General features: G+C 39.6%; 1 protein-coding gene across 1 annotated transcript; it reads right to left on the reverse strand.

Moving 5' to 3' along the window:
* Positions 1–1,005: 1,005 nt before the first annotated feature.
* EIF2S2 (eukaryotic translation initiation factor 2 subunit beta) lies at positions 1,006–19,588 on the reverse strand. Its single transcript, NM_001015621.1, is given in 9 exon segments — positions 1,006–1,475; positions 2,125–2,210; positions 5,934–5,990; positions 8,447–8,595; positions 9,170–9,270; positions 9,977–10,112; positions 12,896–12,999; positions 14,651–14,828; positions 19,450–19,588. Coding segments are annotated over 9 exon segments (1,002 nt in total). The 5' UTR covers positions 19,465–19,588; the 3' UTR covers positions 1,006–1,299.
* Between the last annotated feature and the right edge of the window lie 63 nt (positions 19,589–19,651).

Here is a 19,651-nt window from a genome sequence, read left to right on the forward strand (position 1 = left end):
AGCTCAGCCAGTGTGTAGTCCCCTCAAGACCTACTGGGTTGAGGGAGTGCTCTGCCCCCTCTACCACTTCTTGACCAAGGCACCTTACAACACTTCGCCTATACTTTGGGTCACAGTGATTAAACACAACATGGTCAAGACACTCAAGGCTGAGTGACTGCTCCTGGAATAGTCTGGCAACAAGAAAGAGGAAAGGGCAGCATTATGCCCTTACCCTCAGCAAGTGCAAGGCAGATCACAGCAGGTATTTAAGAGGATCTTTTCTCTTGTGCTCAGGGGGGAAATACCTTTTTGGCCAAAACCACAGAAGGCAGAACCAGGAGGAGGCCCCAGAAGTGGAACACAATCAGAATCACCTCTTGGTTTCTCATGATCACATTCAAAATCGACTTTAATACAGAAAATAGAAAAAAAACATTTGTGGTGGGCCATTTTTCAAATCCAGAACTCAAGTTGAGGAAAAAGAAAAGTGTCCTCTAGCATCATGGTTTGGACTGTCAAGAGTTCTCTCTACTGCATAAGCCACACCACTTTCTCACCAACAGATGCCTGACTAGGGTTATTCTTGGTGTGCCAGCAAGTTCTAAGACATACTCAAAGGCTGTATCTCTAAGATTCTCTTAGTGGCCAATAAGGAGGAAAATTCTAAGGAAGGTACTTAGCACCCTGTATTTCCTCATATGGTAACAGATGGAGGACTCAGCTGTGAGGTAGTGGCAACAATCCCCACATAATGAAAAAGAATTCAAGTCTATATAATTGTTTTCTGGACACCAAAAACAGGCTGTCCTCCCAGATTTCATGTTCCAACCATCATGTGAAGCTATGTCTACTTCAGGCATCCCAAGAAACTGAGAAGGAAAATGACTACCCAGCTTAAGATTCTCAGGACAAGCATAGAGAGACCTCACCAGAGCTGCCCAGGCACAAACTGTTGTGCTGAATTCATTAAGCATAATTTTTTAATAGAAAAGAAAACTGAAGGACAAACCAAATTGAAAGAATCACTGTTATAATAACTTTAATTTATCTTGCATTTTACAGAAGTCTATGAACGATTTTAAAAAAGCACCACCTTACCCCATCATGTTTCTCTGACAGTTGTTAAAGTAGGCAATGAGTATGTCAACAGCTTCAGCAACGGCATCTTGCAAGAATTTCAGACCAACCAGCCACACGCCAAAGAACTTGGCAGCTTTTCTATCTTGTTTTTAATACAGTGGTATATCCACTCTGATGGTAAACCTGTCCAGCCAAATCTCCACAACACACTTTGCAAAATCAGTGGTGATTAGCAAATTAGTTAGCTTTGGCACGGAGCTGTGCTCGCTTGCCTGTGACAGCCTGGAAGCCAGTTTTGATGCTGGCAACAGAGCATCGAGAATGACAAGTTTCGCACTGTAAGAAATAGAGGCGGGTGTCCTTTTGCAGGATTGTGTCTGGTGATCGGCACGTGTGACAGGTGACGTATTCCTCTGAGGAGAAACAACACACAGAATTACCTGGTAGCCACAGGTTTTTTTTACCTGAGGTTTTCTTTCCTCTAAAATGCTTCTACTGAACTTTGCAATCCCACACTGGAACCCAAGCTGAAAGCTTATCTTAGCTACACCCAGCTATTCTAGAGGTAAGAAAACACAAGCTATCTGATGTAATAGTTCACAAACTTAACCATGGGTTGAAAAAAGGCTCCAAATGTACAAAGAAGCAGTGACACGTGCCAGATGCCTACTCCTGGCTTTGTCTATAGGAAACTCACTCAAGAGAGAACTTAATAGCTTTCTTAGGTGGGAACAGATCTGCCAATTTTAAGTGATTAGGAAGGTAAGAGAACTAGGTCAGATCAGGTCTGAATGCAGATAGGTTTCTTTGACTTGGCCTTCAGCCTAGAACCAACCAGCAGCCTTGATCAGCTGGGTCTGATCAAGGAAATCCAAACCCCACTCCCTGACCCCCAGCTGGCTACCAAGAACCACTTCCCACCCCAGTTCCCCACCACTATCATTTTCCCTCATCTTCTAAGGCCAGCCTGTCTAGCTTCATTAAAAACCAATGGCTGTCACCCAGAATATTTCAGCCCAATGGGAACATTTCAGAGTGATGTGTTAAAAATTACACACTTACTGATATATCTTCTCAAAACATTTTCTATCTGTTTCTGTTGGAATCTTCCTTTAATTACAAGTTGATTATTACCATCTATAGAACCACTATGAAAGAAAACAAAAACTATTATTGTTTTTTCCTATAAGGAATCAAATACCAAACATTTTAAATATTAATATTTATTTTTATAATAGTAAATATTCAAATATTTTAAATACTAAAATATATTCAATGACACAGGTAAGTTATAGGGGCAATACTACCTGGTTTCTCAAAACTTAAGTAGTTGGTGCCTAATGACTTACCCTTATTTCCTAACATTAAATTCAATTTTTAATTACATCTTCCACAACAAATGATTTGTAATTAAGTCGAAAACCAGACTGGTTGAAAATTGGGAAAGGACTATTGTCAAGGCTATATATTGTCACTCTGCTTATTTAACTTACATGCAGAGTACATCATATGAAATGCTGGGCTGGATGAATCACAAGCTGGAATCAAGAGTGCCGGGAGAAATATCAATAGCCTGATATGCACATGCTGCTGCTGCTGCTGCTACTAAGTTGCTTCAGTCGTGTCCGACTCTGTGTGACCCCATAGACGGCAGCCCACCAGGCCCCACCATCCCTGGGATTCTCCAGGCAAGAACACTGGAGTGGGTTGGCATTTCCTCTTCCAATGCATGAAAGTGAAAAGTGAAAGTGAAGTCGCTCAGTCCTGTCCGACTCTTAGCGACCACATGGACTGGAGCCTACCAGGCTCCTCTGTCCATGGGATTTTCCAGGCAAAAGTACTGGAGTGGGGTGCCATTGCCTTCTCCCGATATGCACATGACACCACCCTTATGGCAGAAAGTGAAGAGGAACTAAAGAGCCTCTTGATGAGGGTCAAAAAGCAGAGTGAAAAAGCTGGCGTGGAACTCAACATGAAAAAAACTAAGATGATACGGCCTCTGGCCCCATCACTTCATGCAAACAGATGGGGGAAAAGTGGAAACAGTGACAGATTTTATCTTTTTGGGCTCCAAAATTACTGCAGAGTAACTGCAGCCATGAAATTAAAAGATGCTTGCTCGTTGGAAGGAAAGCTATGACCGACCCTAGATAGTATATTAAAAAGCAAAGACATCACTTTGCCGACAAAGGTCTGTCTAGTTAAAAGCTATGGTTTTTCCAGTAGTCTTGTTACAGATGTGACAGTTTTACCATAAAGAAGGCTGAGTGCTGAAGAATTGATGCTTTCAAATTGTAGTGCTGGAGAAGACTCTTGAGAGTCCCTTGGACTGCAAGGAGATCACACCAGTCAATCGTAAAGGAAATCAACCCCAAATATTCATTGGAAGGACTAATGCTAAAGCTCCAATCCTTTGGCTACCTGATGTGCAAAGCTGACGCAATGGAAAAGACCCTGATGCTGGGAAAGAGTGAGGGGAGGAGAAGGGAGTGACAGAGGATAAGATTGGTTGGATAATATCACTGACTCAGTGGACACTGAGTTCTGGGAGATAGTGATGGACAGGGAAGCCTGGCATGCTGCAGTATATGGGGTCACAGAGAGCTGGACCCAGCCATTGGAGGAAAAAAAAAACAAACTTAACTGTGTGATGACCCATTCACGCAACAAAGGACAATCACACTTTTGTTGACGGCATACCATATGCAAAGCAGTGAGGTGCACTATAAATATAAAAACTATGAAAAGAGCTCTAGATATCCTTAAAAATTCTAAGACCAAATCTTTTGATCAGTTGCATATAGTTAATGAAGATGTTCTAAAATTGTGGTGATGGTTAACTATGTGAACAAATTAGAAACTACTGGATTATACATTTTAAAATGTGTGAGTTGTATCTATAAAGCAATTTCAGGCCTCATATTGTCAATGATGCTTAAAGAGAAAATTTTTTTAAAGTAGCTGTTGACAAGTAATACTTTTGAGAAAGCAAGGCTCTGGGCTAGACATCATTTAAAAAAAAAGTTGATGTAAAAATAAAAAAATTAAATTTATATGGAAATGCACAGGACTGAGACTAGCCAAAATAATGATGAAAAAGAAGGAGAAAGTTGGAGGACTCATGTTTTCTGAGATTGAAATATATTGCAAAGCCACAGTGTTCATGTACATCAATGAAAAAAATTAAGAGTCCAAAAATAAACCCTTATTTTATTGTCAATTGATTTTTGAAGTAGTGTCAAGGTAATTCATTGGAACAGAGAATAGTTTTCTCAACAAATGGTGCAAGATCAACTAGGTTGTCTATTTATACGCAAAAGAAACAACTTTGACACTTTTAACTTTTAACATACCGAAAAATAGCTGTAAAATAAACTGTTGACCTAAACATAAGAGCTAAAATTGTAGTCATCTTAGAAGAAAACACAGACGTAAATCTTCATGACCATCTGTTAGTCAATATTTTCTTAAATATGACACTGAAAAGCACAAGTGACCAAATAAACACACTGATAACTGGGTTTCATCAAAATTAAGAAGCTTTGGAATTTCAGCCATACAAAAATGTGAAAAGAAGAGAAATTACAAATCAGAAAGTAAACAAAAATTCAGCCAAGCGGCATTAAATCTATTCTTTATCTTACTATTAAATTGACTTTTCCAAGAACCTCTCCTATGATTCTCCTCTAACGGTAAGAGTTTATCATCATCCTCCATGAACAGCAACCCTTAATTTCCAGGCAACGGTGATTCTAGTGCTTGACACAGAAAATCTTTTTCATTCACTGTCAAAAGATATTCAGTTTTCTTGATAGCCCTATAATATTTAGCTCACTGACTATAAATTCACTGGTTACAACTTGTTATAATTTACCTCACCTCCACAAAAACTGTAATTATTCTGAGAAGTAGGAAAAACACTGCTACCTTTTGCTCCATCAGTTTATGTAATTTAAGTTTGTAACAAATTTACATTTAAAATACAATTCTCCCACAACACAGCCCACCTATCTACCACTGGTCAAGCAAATTACCCCTTAACCCCACAGCAAATACAGCCAGTTCCAACAAAATGAGTTTCTAGATAGGAAGAGACGAGAACACCTTAATTACCTCTGTACTACCAACAAGGCACAAGATTAAGGCTTTTAAGAGTTAAAAGCTCCCAAGAAACACAGACCTGAGTTTACATCTTGACTGCAATTAACTAGCTATGTGACCTAGTGGCTCAGAAGGTAAAGAATCTGCCTGCAATGCAGGAGACCAGGTTCGATCCCTAGATCAGGGAGATCCCCTGGAGAAGGAAATGGCAATCTACTCCAGTATTCTTGCCTGGAGAATCCCATGGACAGAGGAGCCTGGCAGGCTTCGTGGGTTGCAAAGAGTCGGACATAACTGAATGACTAACACTTTTTCTTTTTTCTTTATGTGACCACCTATGTACAACCTCACTTCACCAAACCTGTTTCCAAATGTGTTAAGATGGAGTAACACTACTTTCTAACAGTCCACAGAACTGTTGTAAAGATTGAGATGGTATCCAAAAGAGTCTGGCACACAATGGACGCTCAACATGTTAGTCATATTCATTATTACATTACTTATTTTTAAAGGGACATTCGGCTCACTTTGGTATACCTAACAGGCCTGTTCACATATGAGCCACTGTGGACCGTTTTCCTATTCCCAAGTAGCCAACCTCTCCCATAGAAATGAACAAGTTTCCCTCCTTCATTGCCCTAAAAGTTCTTCTGACAATCAGGTGGATGTTTTTTTCCCTAAGTGTAGTACATCTTTTCAAGTTAAAAGAAGTTCTTATAAAATGTCCACTAACACTGTAAGTAACTGTATACAAACGTGAAGTTTCTTACCTTGTACCCAATTCAGCCAATAAAAATGCAAGGAGATGTTTAGGCTGACGATGTAATCTAAAAAGAAAGTGGAATAATATAAACCGTATCTTTCATGGAAATCTAACAAAACTTCTAAAAACCTCACTCTCTTCACTATTTTGTAATTACTCAGCTGTTAGGTGAATTTTAGCACAGTTCGTCAAACTCTGAAATGAAGATATATATGATACCATTTGTTTACATTTTAAAGCCCATAAAACAATATTACATTTTATTTACAAGTATATACACACTGGTAAATGTCTATAGACATGGACAGGAAAGGTAAATACCAACTTTAAAGGATAAGATCTTTTTCTAGGAAGGAAAGTAAAAGAGATCAGAAAGATATATAAAGATGGCCTTAAATTGTAATTGTAAAGCCCTCTTTTTAAAGGAGTAAAAGGATCTGAAGTTAAAGTATCAAGAGGTCAAAACACACCAAATCAAGGTAATGAATACTTGGGTGTCTGTTATGCAAATTCCTATATATTTCCTGTTTGGAATTTATTTTTAAAAAGGGAAGTATTTCATGGCAGCCCAACAACAGAAATTTAAAACAGCTAAAATATTCACCAACTGGAAAGTGGTTAAATTATGGTACATCCATTTTATCCTGCTTTTAAAATACAGGTCTCTAAATAATAAAAAAAGCATAAAATGAAAAAGCACATAAAACAAAAAAAAGCAAATACAGAGTAATGCCACTCAGTACACTTTTTAATTCTATTCACTTGGCACTGTTTGAGTTTGTTCCAATAACTAGGTACTGCTATTATAATTTTAAAAAGCTTTTTCCTCCAAATGTAATGAGTAAGGGTCAGTGAAATATAATAAAACTGGCAGGTACTTATATTGCTAGTGGGAGTATAAACTGGTATAAACTTGCTGGAAAGCAACTTGCCAATGTTTGCTATAAACAATGTCCATTCCTTTTGACTAGGCAATTCCCCTTTGGGAATTTTCGCCCTAAGGCTCTATTCTGAGTTCTGCCAAGATACACGTATCAGGATTGTTCATATCACGATTGTTCCGTGAAGCTCTGCCTGATATTGAAAAATTGGGAGCAACCATGTTCAACCAAGGAACTGTCAGAATATGTTGTATAACTCTTAAAAACATTTGTAAAGATTATTTAATGATATGGGTAAAAAGTTCACTATATATTGAGAAAAATATGTTAAAAACCAGTATAATACCAATTTATTAAAAAATATTTAGATGCTTAAAAGTAGTTAAACAGCGGGCTTCCCTGGTGATCCAGTGGCTAAGACTCTGCACTCACAACACAGGGGGCCCACATCCAATCCCTAGTCAGAGAAGCAGATTCCACATGCCACACCTAAGAGTTCACACACTGCAACTAAAGATCCCAAGTGCTGCAACTAAGAGCCGGTGTAGCCAAATAAATATTAAGAAAAAAAAGCAGCTAAACATAAAAATACTAAACTATGATTACCTATCTCTTAATGATGGACTTAAAACAAATGAGTTCTCATTTTCTTTAGCAGGTCCGTATTTTCTCATTTTCTATCTAATTTCTATAGATAGAAATACTATTACCACCAGCAAAAAAAAAAGGTCTAAAACTTTTTAAGTTATGCCTATAAGCAATGAAAACAAGTGGTTACTCTGGTCAGGGAATTTTTAGTGATTACATTTTCTTTATTTTGACTTCCCTGGTGGCTCAGATGGTAAAGCGTCTGCCTACAATGTGGGAGACCTAGGTTCAATCCCTGGGTCAAGAAGATTCCCTGGAGAAGGAAATGGCACCCCACTCCAGTACTCTTGCCTGGAAAATCCCAAGGACGGAGGAACCTGGTGGGCTACAGTCCATGGGGTTGCAAAGAGTCGGGCACGACTGAGCAACTTCACTTTCTTTCCCTTTTACTGACAACAAGCCTATATTACTTATGAAATTAAAGAACAAACAGGAGATAAGGTCAGTTGCCCTAAGGAACCTGCCCATAAAGGTGTAGCTGAGGAAGTCTGAGAAGAGCCAGGCCCAGATAGTGACATGGGGGTAAGACAGGCATGGAATGTGATGGTAATTAATGAAGTGGAAATCTCATCACCTGTGTCTTGGCAATACCCAAGGAAGCAGAACATTAAATGTAGCTGCCTTCCCAAAGCTCACTGCTTGTACTTGCTTGGCAGGCCCACTCCAGCCTGATGAGCTTTTCCATCTCCCTGGGCTTTCCAGGCTTCTTTCTAAGGACTACACTCAGTCTCCTGACTCTTCACTCCATCTGGTTAGAATCCTCTCATAAGTCAGCATGAGTTGCCTTCCCTTACTTTTAGATGCCTAATAAATCAAGCCCTAAGACCTATGAATCGAAAGAACTGACGGACTTGAACTGTGACCTCACTCAACCCAGCCCTGACCTGTGCACTGTCTCCTACCGGCAGTAACGTCCACATTAAGGATATTTAACATCCACTCCACTGAGAACCTGGCATTTGGGATGGAGACTCCACATTAACCAACTTACAGTTTACAGATGTCTGTAAAGTTGACAAAAGAAGTTTTCTTGGTTCCTACTCGAACAACCTGTGGTGGTTTCATGACAAATTTCCTCTTCTCTCCAGCCACCATATCTGGATTCTTTTCCCTCATGATGTTGAACACTCGATTCAGTAGCTATAAAGTGGTATTCATGTACAGTCTTATTAATAGCAGGAGTATACAGTTCCCACTTGCGTAACTTGTGCATTTCCTTTAAGAACAAACTTCTTATCAAATGTACACATTCATCACATGTTCTGGGAGCTCCCTGAAAATAATTCTCAACCCTGAACAGCAATTGGTCCATTATGAAAGCGGAACAGTTCCATAGTCAAAGGAATGAACAAGCTCCTATTAATTCTACTGTTACTGTGAGAAAATATGTGGTACCTGGAAAAGTAAAATTCAGACTACCCAGAACAAACAAACTCCAGACTAGCTTGGCCCCTTTTAACACTTCCTTTCTCTATTGTCCCCCTCCAGGAGGGCTCCGATGATCTTAGAAGTTCATGGATTCTGATGATACTATAATGACTGCCTGCCCCATACGTGGGCATCAGGCAGTGCTGTGCACTGGCTGTGTGACCTCTCTGGGTCTGTTTCATTATCAACCTGTACTTCAATGGCCCTTTCAATTCAGGGGACATTTATCCTGCTTTTGAGTTCTAGTGAACAGTTCAGCCCCCTTTCACAACAGAATTTGTCTTACCTCTTCATATGTGTAGTCTCTTTCTGAGCCTGCCCAAGCAGGGCCTGTCTGGTTACTGAATGAGATACCATCATCTTTTTTGCTGTCTTCATCTTCTAAAGCTACAGACAACAAAGACTGTAAGAATGAGGGGTAGGGCCTGATACAAGAACAAAAAGGGGAAGGGAGAAGCAGATCTAGAGAACTGAAAGCTTTAGGACACTTGTCTTCCCTCCCACAACTGCATTCATAACAGTCTCAATCATAAAGGCATCAAGGCTCTCAAATAACCCCGTATTCCTTAGGGAGATGTTACAATTTTCATAAATCACCCTTAATAAAGACCTCTCTAATTAGGAATTTGTGGCAATACAGACACACTGAACTGTTTCTTAATTTAACAAACCAAATAATGCACTAGGATAATCAGAGGAAAAAATGTCTGTTTTGAAGCACTTAAGAAACAAACACATCCATAAAAACCCATCTGCTGACTGTTCTAAATTCTCTGAAGTAGTTATAGCACTTCGAAGCTAATAAACAGCACTTCTAACAAAATAGTAAAAAAAAAAAATTAAATCCAGTTATAGTAATTGTCCCAATAGTCTAAATCAGTATGTTATAATGTAATCACAACTGTCAAGTTCTTCCCCATGACATCTTTTAAACTTTCATTATCAAGTTAGATTCTGTTTCCTTTTAGCTTCCATTACTTGGTAGTGGAAATAAGGGGCCAAGAAAAAATAAATAAGGAACCCATTCATGAAAGAGACTAGGCCAAAGGTTTGTGTGAACCTAGAAATGAGCTATTAAGCTCACCAATATTACCTTCATCTTTCTCTAGTACTTCATCCTCATCAGGGAACTTGACAACCTTCTTTTTCTTCTTTTTATTGCCAAGCATAATGTCAAGATCTTCCTCTGGTTCAGCTGGTTCCTGAACATCACTTTCAATCTTAAGGTCCTAAGAAAGTGAGATAAGAGTCAACATTTTGCTACTAGAATTATTTTTATTTTTAAATGATATAGGCTGACATGGCTTTGGGGGAAAAAAGTATTACATATTCAAAACTGAAGTTATAGATCAGAAATCTCTCTCACAGGTGAACCAAATTTGTTCAGAGTATCATTTAAACTGGAAAAATTTTAAGACACTTAACAAGGAATCTTATATCTCACTGACAATCTTCAGCAGGCATGGGGTTCAGGAATATTTTAAATAAGTTTCTAAGTATTCTGATGCAGTTAGTAGGAGCGCTTTTTCCTCCTGACACCAAATATGTGATGTTTTTCCACACGAATTTTCCAACTCTGACACTAACTATATAACATACAAATCAATGTAGTTCTGACACTATCCAGTTAGTGACAAACTCCATGGATTTAAGGGCTCAGTCCCATAAGACTGTTTTCATTTTGGAGGCCAATTTCAAGTACAGAGTCCCCAGGTTTCCCACACATATGTCCTACTTAAAGTTCAGGGGTTCCCAGACACCCCTAATTCAATCACTTGCTAGAAGGGCTCAAACAACTCAGGAAAACACTTACCTTATTATACTTGACACATATATACACAATATATAAAGGATACACCTGGAAACAGCCAAATGGAGAATATGCATAGATCAAGAACAGGGAGGCAGAAGTGTAGTGCTTCCATGCTCTCTCCAGGTATACCACTCTCAACATCCCAATGTGGTCACCAGCACTGAAGCTCTCCAAAACTGTCCCCCAAGGGTTTTTTTTACTGAGCCCACCCATGAGATTTTTATGGAGGCTTCATTCTGTAGGCATCATTGATGAAATCATTGGCTCTTGGTGATCAAACTCAGATTCAGAGATTCCAAGAGTCTTAGGAACTATATGCCAGGACCAGTGGAAAAGACCAAATTTTTTTTTCTTATACCATTGCCAGCCTGGCACTAGGCTGTATAAGGAGGTCTTTGGGCAACACTTCAACAGATGAAATCATGAAAGAGGGAAAGGCAGAACCCATGGAGAATTAGGGTTACATGATGAATGGACAGAGAGAAGGTAAAGCTTGATCCCAAGATTAGCTGCTATAGTCATGGATGTAAACCAGGCACAACCTTGAAATGAGACACAAAAACCCTAGAAGAGCAGAAAGGGCTAGTTTAGTTCCAGCCTTCTAATCTCACCTACTTTCATCAGTGTATCCAACCTGAAGTGTGCTGTCAACATTACTTATCAATATCTACTTTTGTGCTACTCTGTAAACCTTGCTATAGCAATTTTAGAAATCTAATGAGCAAAAAAGCTCAAATAGCCAGGAATAAAGTGCAGCCTTAAAATGCCAAATCCAGCTGTGTTGTCTCAGTGCCACATCTGACCATCAAAGACCAATCAGCCCATGTTTATCAGCTGGATACACCAGACAAGAAACCAGATATTAACCTAGCCTGTAAGACGACAATCAGTAAATGAGAAACTCAGACAGGCTAAATCTAAGTTAGCACACACCAGTCAGCTTCTAGTCCTATATTAATAATTTTATCCCAGTAAGCTCTATTTCTAACCTGGAGGCTAAGACCCAGTGAAAGGTAGAGAATAGCACAAAGTATTTTTCAAGATTTTTCAAAAGCTCTGTGGTGGTCTGAAAATTCAAATCTTAAAAACACTTCAGCCTCAAGTTAATGTCCATGTTCTTGCCTGATAAGGATACTTGAAACTTCTTGTTATGACTTAAGAGCAGAGTAAAAAGTATCCAAGCACTAAAATTAGAGCTTATAAGTGACTCTTCAGGACAAAAGTTACTAGAGAAATTTGTTAACCAAGACTTTCTGTGGCATATCTCTAACGTGTCACCTGGTTACCCGGGATATTTATACTTCATTTATTCAGTATTAATCTGAACATTTCTCTTTATCAATTTCCCTACAGTAGTAGGAAAAGAAGAGAATCTCCAAACAAGGAGAGAATAGGATAAATCCAGGTAAAATCATCTTGTTCTAAAGAACTCCAAATTATCCCCGAACCTCTGAAAACGGAAAGTATCTTACTTGTTTTAGTACCCTAACAATTAGCACACAATGCCTGACTCACTGTCTTCACTAATACATATCTGCTAAATTATCATTAAAGAACAGACTTTCAGCTCCTTTCTCCACCCATCCTCCTATTCACCTACTTAACCACCCATCTTTCTACTCCTTATTCAAAGTAACTCTGAGATAATTATTTTAGAAATCAATCCAGTAATAAGACAACTACAGGGCCTCAAGTCCCCACAAGATCAGAGAATTCCATAAAACCAGCCTGACTGCTCTGGATCTCCTGTAGGAGAACAGGCCATAAAATCAGCCACCAACCACCACAGGCCAGGGCTCATTCTTTGCTGCTCAGAGGTATACACATAAATCTGTGTATCCTCAACATGCTACCGAAAGTGTAACAGAAGAAATCATAGGGATATTTGTTCTACAGGATTTCTCACAGAAATCTCTCTCCTCAGCCAATCTCAGTATGATTAATGATAAATGGCATTTTGTAATCATCTTAATGGCACACAATACAATGTGTAAAAGCTAAATTTACATTCCTTTGAACCATAGTTCCTTTAAAATATCTAGTCAGACACAATGCCAAGAAAACGACCTTAACAGTAGTGACTAAATCCTTAATTAAAAAAGCAAAACTAGTAAGAGATGAGACAAAGAGGGAGAAACATCAGCCATTAGCAACCTTTCAAGAGGTCAAATTTTACCTTCAATAAGAAAGCAATACTACCTTTATACCTTCTTCAGCTTCATCAATATCAAATATCTTTTTTGATTTTTTCTTCTTTTTCTTCTGATTAAAGAAATTCAAATCATCTAGATCATCAGAAGCATCTAAAAGATAATTGAGATTATCAATTATTAGCAAATAGCAAAGGCAGAGCATTGAGTTAAACCAATGTTTTATCTATTAATCAAGTCACCAGAATGAGAGAGACTGGTATTAATTAGCACAGTAATTCCTCTACAACTACAAAGGTTATGGTTCTAAAAATGCAATGGCAGGTCAACTCAAAGCTTTGTAGGAAATTACCTAGCTAGGGGACCATATACTGTGCTCAGTCACTTAGTCTTGTCCAACTCTTTGTGACGCCATGGACTGCAGCCCGCCAGGCTCCTCTGCCCATGGAATTTTCCAGGCAAGAATACTACAGCAGGGTGTCATTTCCTACTCCAGGGGATCTTCCAGATCCAGGGATCAAATCGGGGACCATGTAGGGACTACTTATATAGTAGCTGACCATATGATGCCTCATTGTTCCCCAAACAAAGTCAGGGTTCTAACATAATTTTCCAAGGCTCTCCAGCTTTATCAACTTCTGCCTAGTCTCTCATATTCCACCTTAATCCCTAGTTCCAGCTCAACTGAACTACCTCCACTTCTTAGTGCAGTGTGTGTGGTCTCTCACCTTCAAGCCTTCCTATGGGCCCTCTCCCATAGCTCTTACCTTCATCTCACAGGATCTTTGTTAGAAGTTACTTCCACCAAGAAGTCTTCTCTAAGCCTATCTTTCCTATCCCCTAACTGGGTTAGGTATCCTGTAGGTGCTTGATAATAGTACCTTCTGTCATTCCAATAGAGGTGTTTACTTGCTGCTTGTCTATCTCCCAATGAGATACCGAGGGATTATGCCTTTCTCACCTATTGTGCCTAGTCCAACAAGTTATTCAATCAACCAACAAAAGGCCTTATAAAGTATTTCACGTTCATTAAAATGAGACTACAATATGAACAAAATGAAATTTTATCTACCATTAATGAGTAAAAATACGTTTGGTTTAATAAGTTTTCCATTTGTTCTGCCCTACTGTACACTAGGAATATTTTTAAATGCCTCTATTACAAAGTTTTTCAAGGAGCTATTTATGAATTCATAACTAATTCTTATTAAAAGAATGATTTATTTTCCAACTTTGTTTTAAACGTTTACAAGATGCTTAGCACATGGCAGATGCTCAATAAATGTCAGTTTTCTCTACCCCTAGTACAGTGTCTTCTATTCAACAAATATAAACATGTTTACTAAATCATTTAAATGGTGTTTATGTTAGAGCACAAGAGTGAGTAACTAATGCTAGCTGTAATTTTAATGTCTTCTATATATTTTCAAACTTGTTAAGACATAAAACTATCTATCTTGGTCCTATTTCTTTCTGCCTACACTCAAATACAACCACCGTTAAAATTGGAAAAGAGACAGGAAAAAAAAACTGGAAGAGACTTCTGGACAGGCTAGATTAGAAAACCAGCTGTGGAGTGACAAAGTTTTATCATCTTTGTCCTGTGGATTTGGTGGAATCTTCCCTGAAACAAGCCCAAAAGAAATCTGGCAAGGTCCCATGTGCCCAGACTATTCATGGCCTCAGCCTCACTGTAACAGCCTCTCAGGCTGCGAGGGTCATTGTGTGCACAAAATTCAAAACACCAATGGAAGAGAACGAGGTCTTTCAGAACAATACTGACTCTCTCATGTTTACCACTTACCTTTTTTCCTACTGTCTTCTTCATCAGCTTCTACATCTTTGTCCTCAGTTGGCTCTGGCTCCACTTCTTTTGTTTCTGAGGGCTGGGTTTCTTCTGTCTGGGCATCCCCTTCCTCATCTAACATAAAAGGCTTCTTCTTCTTCTTTTTCTTCTTGCTCATAGTAGGATCAAAAATCATCTGTTTAAAAGATAAGAAGAAACCGGGACCATGTGATTATTTTTAATGATGCTCACGTAACAAGCGTGTTGCAGTCTCAAAAGGCATGCTCTTAAAAAACACATGTACTGTTTTTTAATTTATAAATTATCACAAGATAATAGAATTTAGGAAAGGGAGCTTAGCGTTATAACAACCTAAGCTTCGTCCCTTGCTTTATGAATGAGAAAACCAAAGCCCAGACAAGTCATACATGTTTTAAGTTTGATAACCTGGGTTGCTACACCAGGAGACTTGACCTGATTTTAAAAAAAACTTAAAAATGTTTTTTTTATCCTGAAATTCAGACAAACTTTTAAAGAAATCCATCATCAATCCTTCGTATAACAAATCCCTATCTGAGTGAAAGAAACTTCTATACAACCTTTTACTCTGCTTTGTTCTTCTAGAACATTAAAAGAAAATGTTTAAAAGCATAAGTCCAGAACCTAACTGACTGAATTCAAATCCTAATTCTGGTTTTTACTTTTGTTACCCCAGATAAGTTCTTGCCCTCTCCACACCTCAACTGTAAAGTGGAGATCAGTAGCAGAACCAAAACCAAACCTAAAAACATAAATAGGCTTCCCTGGGGGCTCAGACGGTAAAGAATCCACCTGGGTTGGGAAGATCCCCTGGAGGAGGGCATGGCAACACCCTCTGGTATTTTTCCCTGGAGAATCCCTTGGACAGAGGCCACTTTAGGCGGCAGTTCATGGGGTGGCAAAGAGTCAGACATGACTGAGCGACTAAGCACAGCACAAAAAGGTAAATATACATAAAACACTTGGCACAGTACCTGGTACAAAAGTACTCAATAAATGTTAGCAATTGTTATACAATTTATATATAATGCTTTAGAGTTGACAAAGCATGGTATGTCTTGCTTCCTATCACCAAAATCCATCAACTCAGGGTGATCTAATCTTTAAGACATATCATGAAACTCAAAAAAAATTCCCAAATTGATTGTAATTAACTTAAAATCCTTTATGTCCCAAGTACATTAAGGAAACTGAGCTACACTGAAACCAAACTATGGTCTGTAATAAGGGAGAGTGGTATAGTATCATCCTCACCCAATAAAGAAGGATCTGCAAGATGTTTTGGAAATTGATATAGCCTCATTTCAAAGTTATCCCCTCCTACCTTAAGAATGCTCTAACTGTATAAATGATTAATTCTAGAAAGCAGTCAGTCTGAGGAGCATAGTTTGGCAAACTTAAGAGTAGTAAACAGAAGAGTTAGGAGGAAGGAGTTCCCCACTGCTGACCTACTGGGTCTTGGGTCACCCTAAATACTGTGTTGTAATCATTCCAAGGAAGAAGCTATAGTTCATCCTCATTCCTGAAATATGGAGATTTGGCAAAATGACAGATAACACTCCAAGCACTATAAATCTGGTTGTCTGGCAGGCCATTTACTGCATTTTTTTTTCAGTATCAAGTTTGCCTAGAATATTAATTATCTTTTAACTATTATTCAGTAAAACAGACCAAAGATGAGAGGGACATCCACTGCTATTATCCTTTGAAAAACATTCATATAGGTCCACAGGGAAACATTATGGTTGTAGCCTTGAAAAGGGTTATAAATATGCAAGAATTATACACTGATGTAATTAACATCTCTCCCAATTACTGTCTCTGGATGCTGAAGACATATACTCATCCCTTCATTTTATTCACACCACTCAGCAAAACTAGAGTTTAAAAATATGGAAACCAGGGATTCCTAAACAGTACCCAAAGTAGACCTCCCTCAAACCACAAGGTCAGTCTTGACTTATATGTGGTTTTTTTTTTTTTTAAGACTTTTATATCTGAAGTATCACAGTCCAGATGTTTTATGAGACTAGTTGGGATCTGAGAAGCAAACAGTTGCTCACAGTGTGCTTAAGGAAAATCAGACTCTTTTGAGCTATCTTTTTAAGTCTACAATAAAGTCTTCAAACGTTTTCTCTTTTTAACTTCCCACACTGGGTTGGGTTGAAGAAGGTGAGGAAAAGGGATACCAGCAAAAATTACCAACAGACTAAAGTGCTTCAGCAAATTGGAAGCCTACTCACATCTATCATACCTTACTCAAGATAACTTTAAGGCCTAGAAGGCACCACCCCAAGAAGGTAGGAGTGAGCTGCAAAAGAACCCAGAGAGGCAAGGTGAGCAGAACAAATGCTGTGTGGTCATCTCTGGGTGATAGGATTCTGGGAGATTTTTATTTGTATTTTGTTCTTCTGTGTTTTGTATACTTCATACAACACACATTCCATTTTTCATTCAGTTTCTTTTGTAAAACACCTTACCATGTTGTGTGAAAACCCAGTATTCAGATACTTTGTGAATGGGGCCCAGTAATAAGCAATAATCTTAGCTACTGACAGCATTTTGATGCCTGCAGATCAGGGAACTTTTCCTCACATGGCAGCCCTCCTATTTCTAGAATACTGCTTTTCAGAGTATTAATCTTAAAAGAGATTAATGAGAGCATAATCTTAAAAGAGATTATGCTATTTGAGTTTTGGGCTTACTTGCCAGGTTTGAAAGGAAGTGTGCAGTTTATGGCAACTATACATTAAAAAAAATAAAAACAGGAAATGTGAAAAAACAAATAAATTACTTTTTATTAGATTCTTCAATCCTCTATCCTGGCTACCATGCAGGACTACTTCTGCTGTAGGACGTCCCTAACAGTTTATCATTTCCACCTACCGATTTTTCACTTGATCCTTACAAGCCTGTAAAGTAGCCAGAAGTTAAGGACTGGCCTAAGAAAACTTCTCTATCCAACAGGATTAAAGGAACCAGAACCTGCACATACCTTCAGAGTGGAAGGCAAAGGTGGGATTCTAGTTCCACTAACTTGCTCTGTGATGTTGGATGACTTAACTTCCCTGGGCAGTTATTTCCAGTTTACAAAATGGACTGGTAGATCTGAGAAATGCAAAGCTTTTTAATACTTTATTGGCTTTCAAAGTCCTCTGCTGGAATGCTGGTTTTGCCATCTCTGCTTGTCAAAATCCTTTTCACCCTTCAGTAATATTCCACTTCAACATCTAATCCCACCGCTAAAACTGAACCCTCCAGCCCTCCCAACTGCTGTTAATGCTCTATTTCTACCTCCTGTACCAACTAGTAGTAGAACTCTTAAAACACTTGTGAGCACTTTACCATAAAAAACACAGAATAGCACCCCAGAGAACTCTGTGCTATACAGATGCTTACTTGTTAAAGGTAATGGAAAGCTTAGAAAATGAGTAGAAACAAAACTAACCTGACACAACGCCTCTCAGAACTTTTGAAAGACAATGGTGGACAGCAACGGCTAACCATGACCTCCAAAGCAGGAATCGCATACTTCCCTCAGACTCAGTTTCCTTCCTCAGAGTCTCCTAGGCACCAAACGGAGATCTGGAATTCTAAATACTACTGGCTCAGTCACTTACTATTTGATCACGAGCATCACACAACTCTCTAGAAGCCTCAGTATTCTCATTTCTGAGAATTAAGAGCTTGGAATCGCCTCCAGAATAAAATCCCAAATCCCTTAATTTGTCTTCAAACTCCTCCATGAACTAGCCACTACCTATATTTTAAGGAATTAACTCTAATCAAGTTGGATAATATTCTTCGTCCTTGCCCTGAATCCTTTCCACTACTTGAAGAAATTCAAAGCATTTTCAGGACCCACCTCAAATGACAAAGCTCAAAAAAGCTTCGAATTTTTCTCTGCTCTCCAAGGCCCTGCTGGCCAATCACTCCAATGTTTACAGAAATTAATCAAAAACTTAAGGGAGTTTTCCAGCGGTAGTTCAATACCTATGGCTCGTACTTAAAAGTCAAATGTCATTTTAGGCCGTTTGGATTTAAATAAACTGCGATAAACCTGACCAAAAAGGGACTTGAGGAAATTTGCTGAGGTACAAGTAAGACAGTGGGAAAAGACCGAGGGAGCTTTGCAGCCCGGACTTCCCGCTGACGTCGCTGAGAGCTATGCTAAGGCAGACTCAGGGACTCCCGCCCTAAAACTTTCCCAGGTTAATCACTTTTTCAGACTGAAGGATGTTTTCTTCTTGCCTTCTCCCCCTCTCTCCCGTCTTAAAAAAAAAAAAGAAAAAAAAAAGCTCTAGATAAGAACAAAAGTGGATGCCGGGCAGGACAAGCCAGCCTGCAAAGTTTGAAACGCGGTCGCTCTACTAGAGCCGAGAGACGCTCCTCTCAGTACCACCAGCGCCCAGCGAGGGAGAGTTGGAGCTGCAGTCAAATCGAAAGGAATGCAGGAGTCGCCGGCCCCAGTCTCGTTCAGTTGGGGCATGAACCGGGGATTCAAGCCCTCTTCTAGAGGGCAACTCTACGTGCTCTCCATTCCGGAAACGCCGGCCACGGGAGGACGCCGGCATCAGCGCCGCCGCCCTGAGGAGAGCCGGGAACCGCTAAGCCAGGGCTCCGGAGCCCTCGCCGGCTCTACCGCTCCGGGTCGCCTAGGCCCGGCTGCCCCACATGGCGGCGGCCGGCCGCTAGGCCGCAGGCCCAGTCTCCCATACTGGGGTGGGTCTGGCTCACTGCCTTGGTCCCTAGACACAGTGCCAGTCTCAGGCCCTCACCTCGTCCCCGGACATGGCTGCGGCTCGAGTGGGCTCGGCACGGACGGAAACTCTGACGGGTCAGCCCCAGGCCCCGGCTTCAGCGCTGCTCCTGCCGACACTTCTCCCACCACCGCACTAGGCTCTTGCATCAGCGAAAGGGAACGACACCCCGCCCTCTCCTCCCAAACGTTATTAATGCGCCTGCGCAGAGACCGCCAAT

The sequence above is a fragment of the Bos taurus genome, chromosome 13 (genome assembly GCF_002263795.3).
Source record: "Bos taurus isolate L1 Dominette 01449 registration number 42190680 breed Hereford chromosome 13, ARS-UCD2.0, whole genome shotgun sequence".
Lineage (NCBI taxonomy): Eukaryota > Metazoa > Chordata > Mammalia > Artiodactyla > Bovidae > Bos > Bos taurus.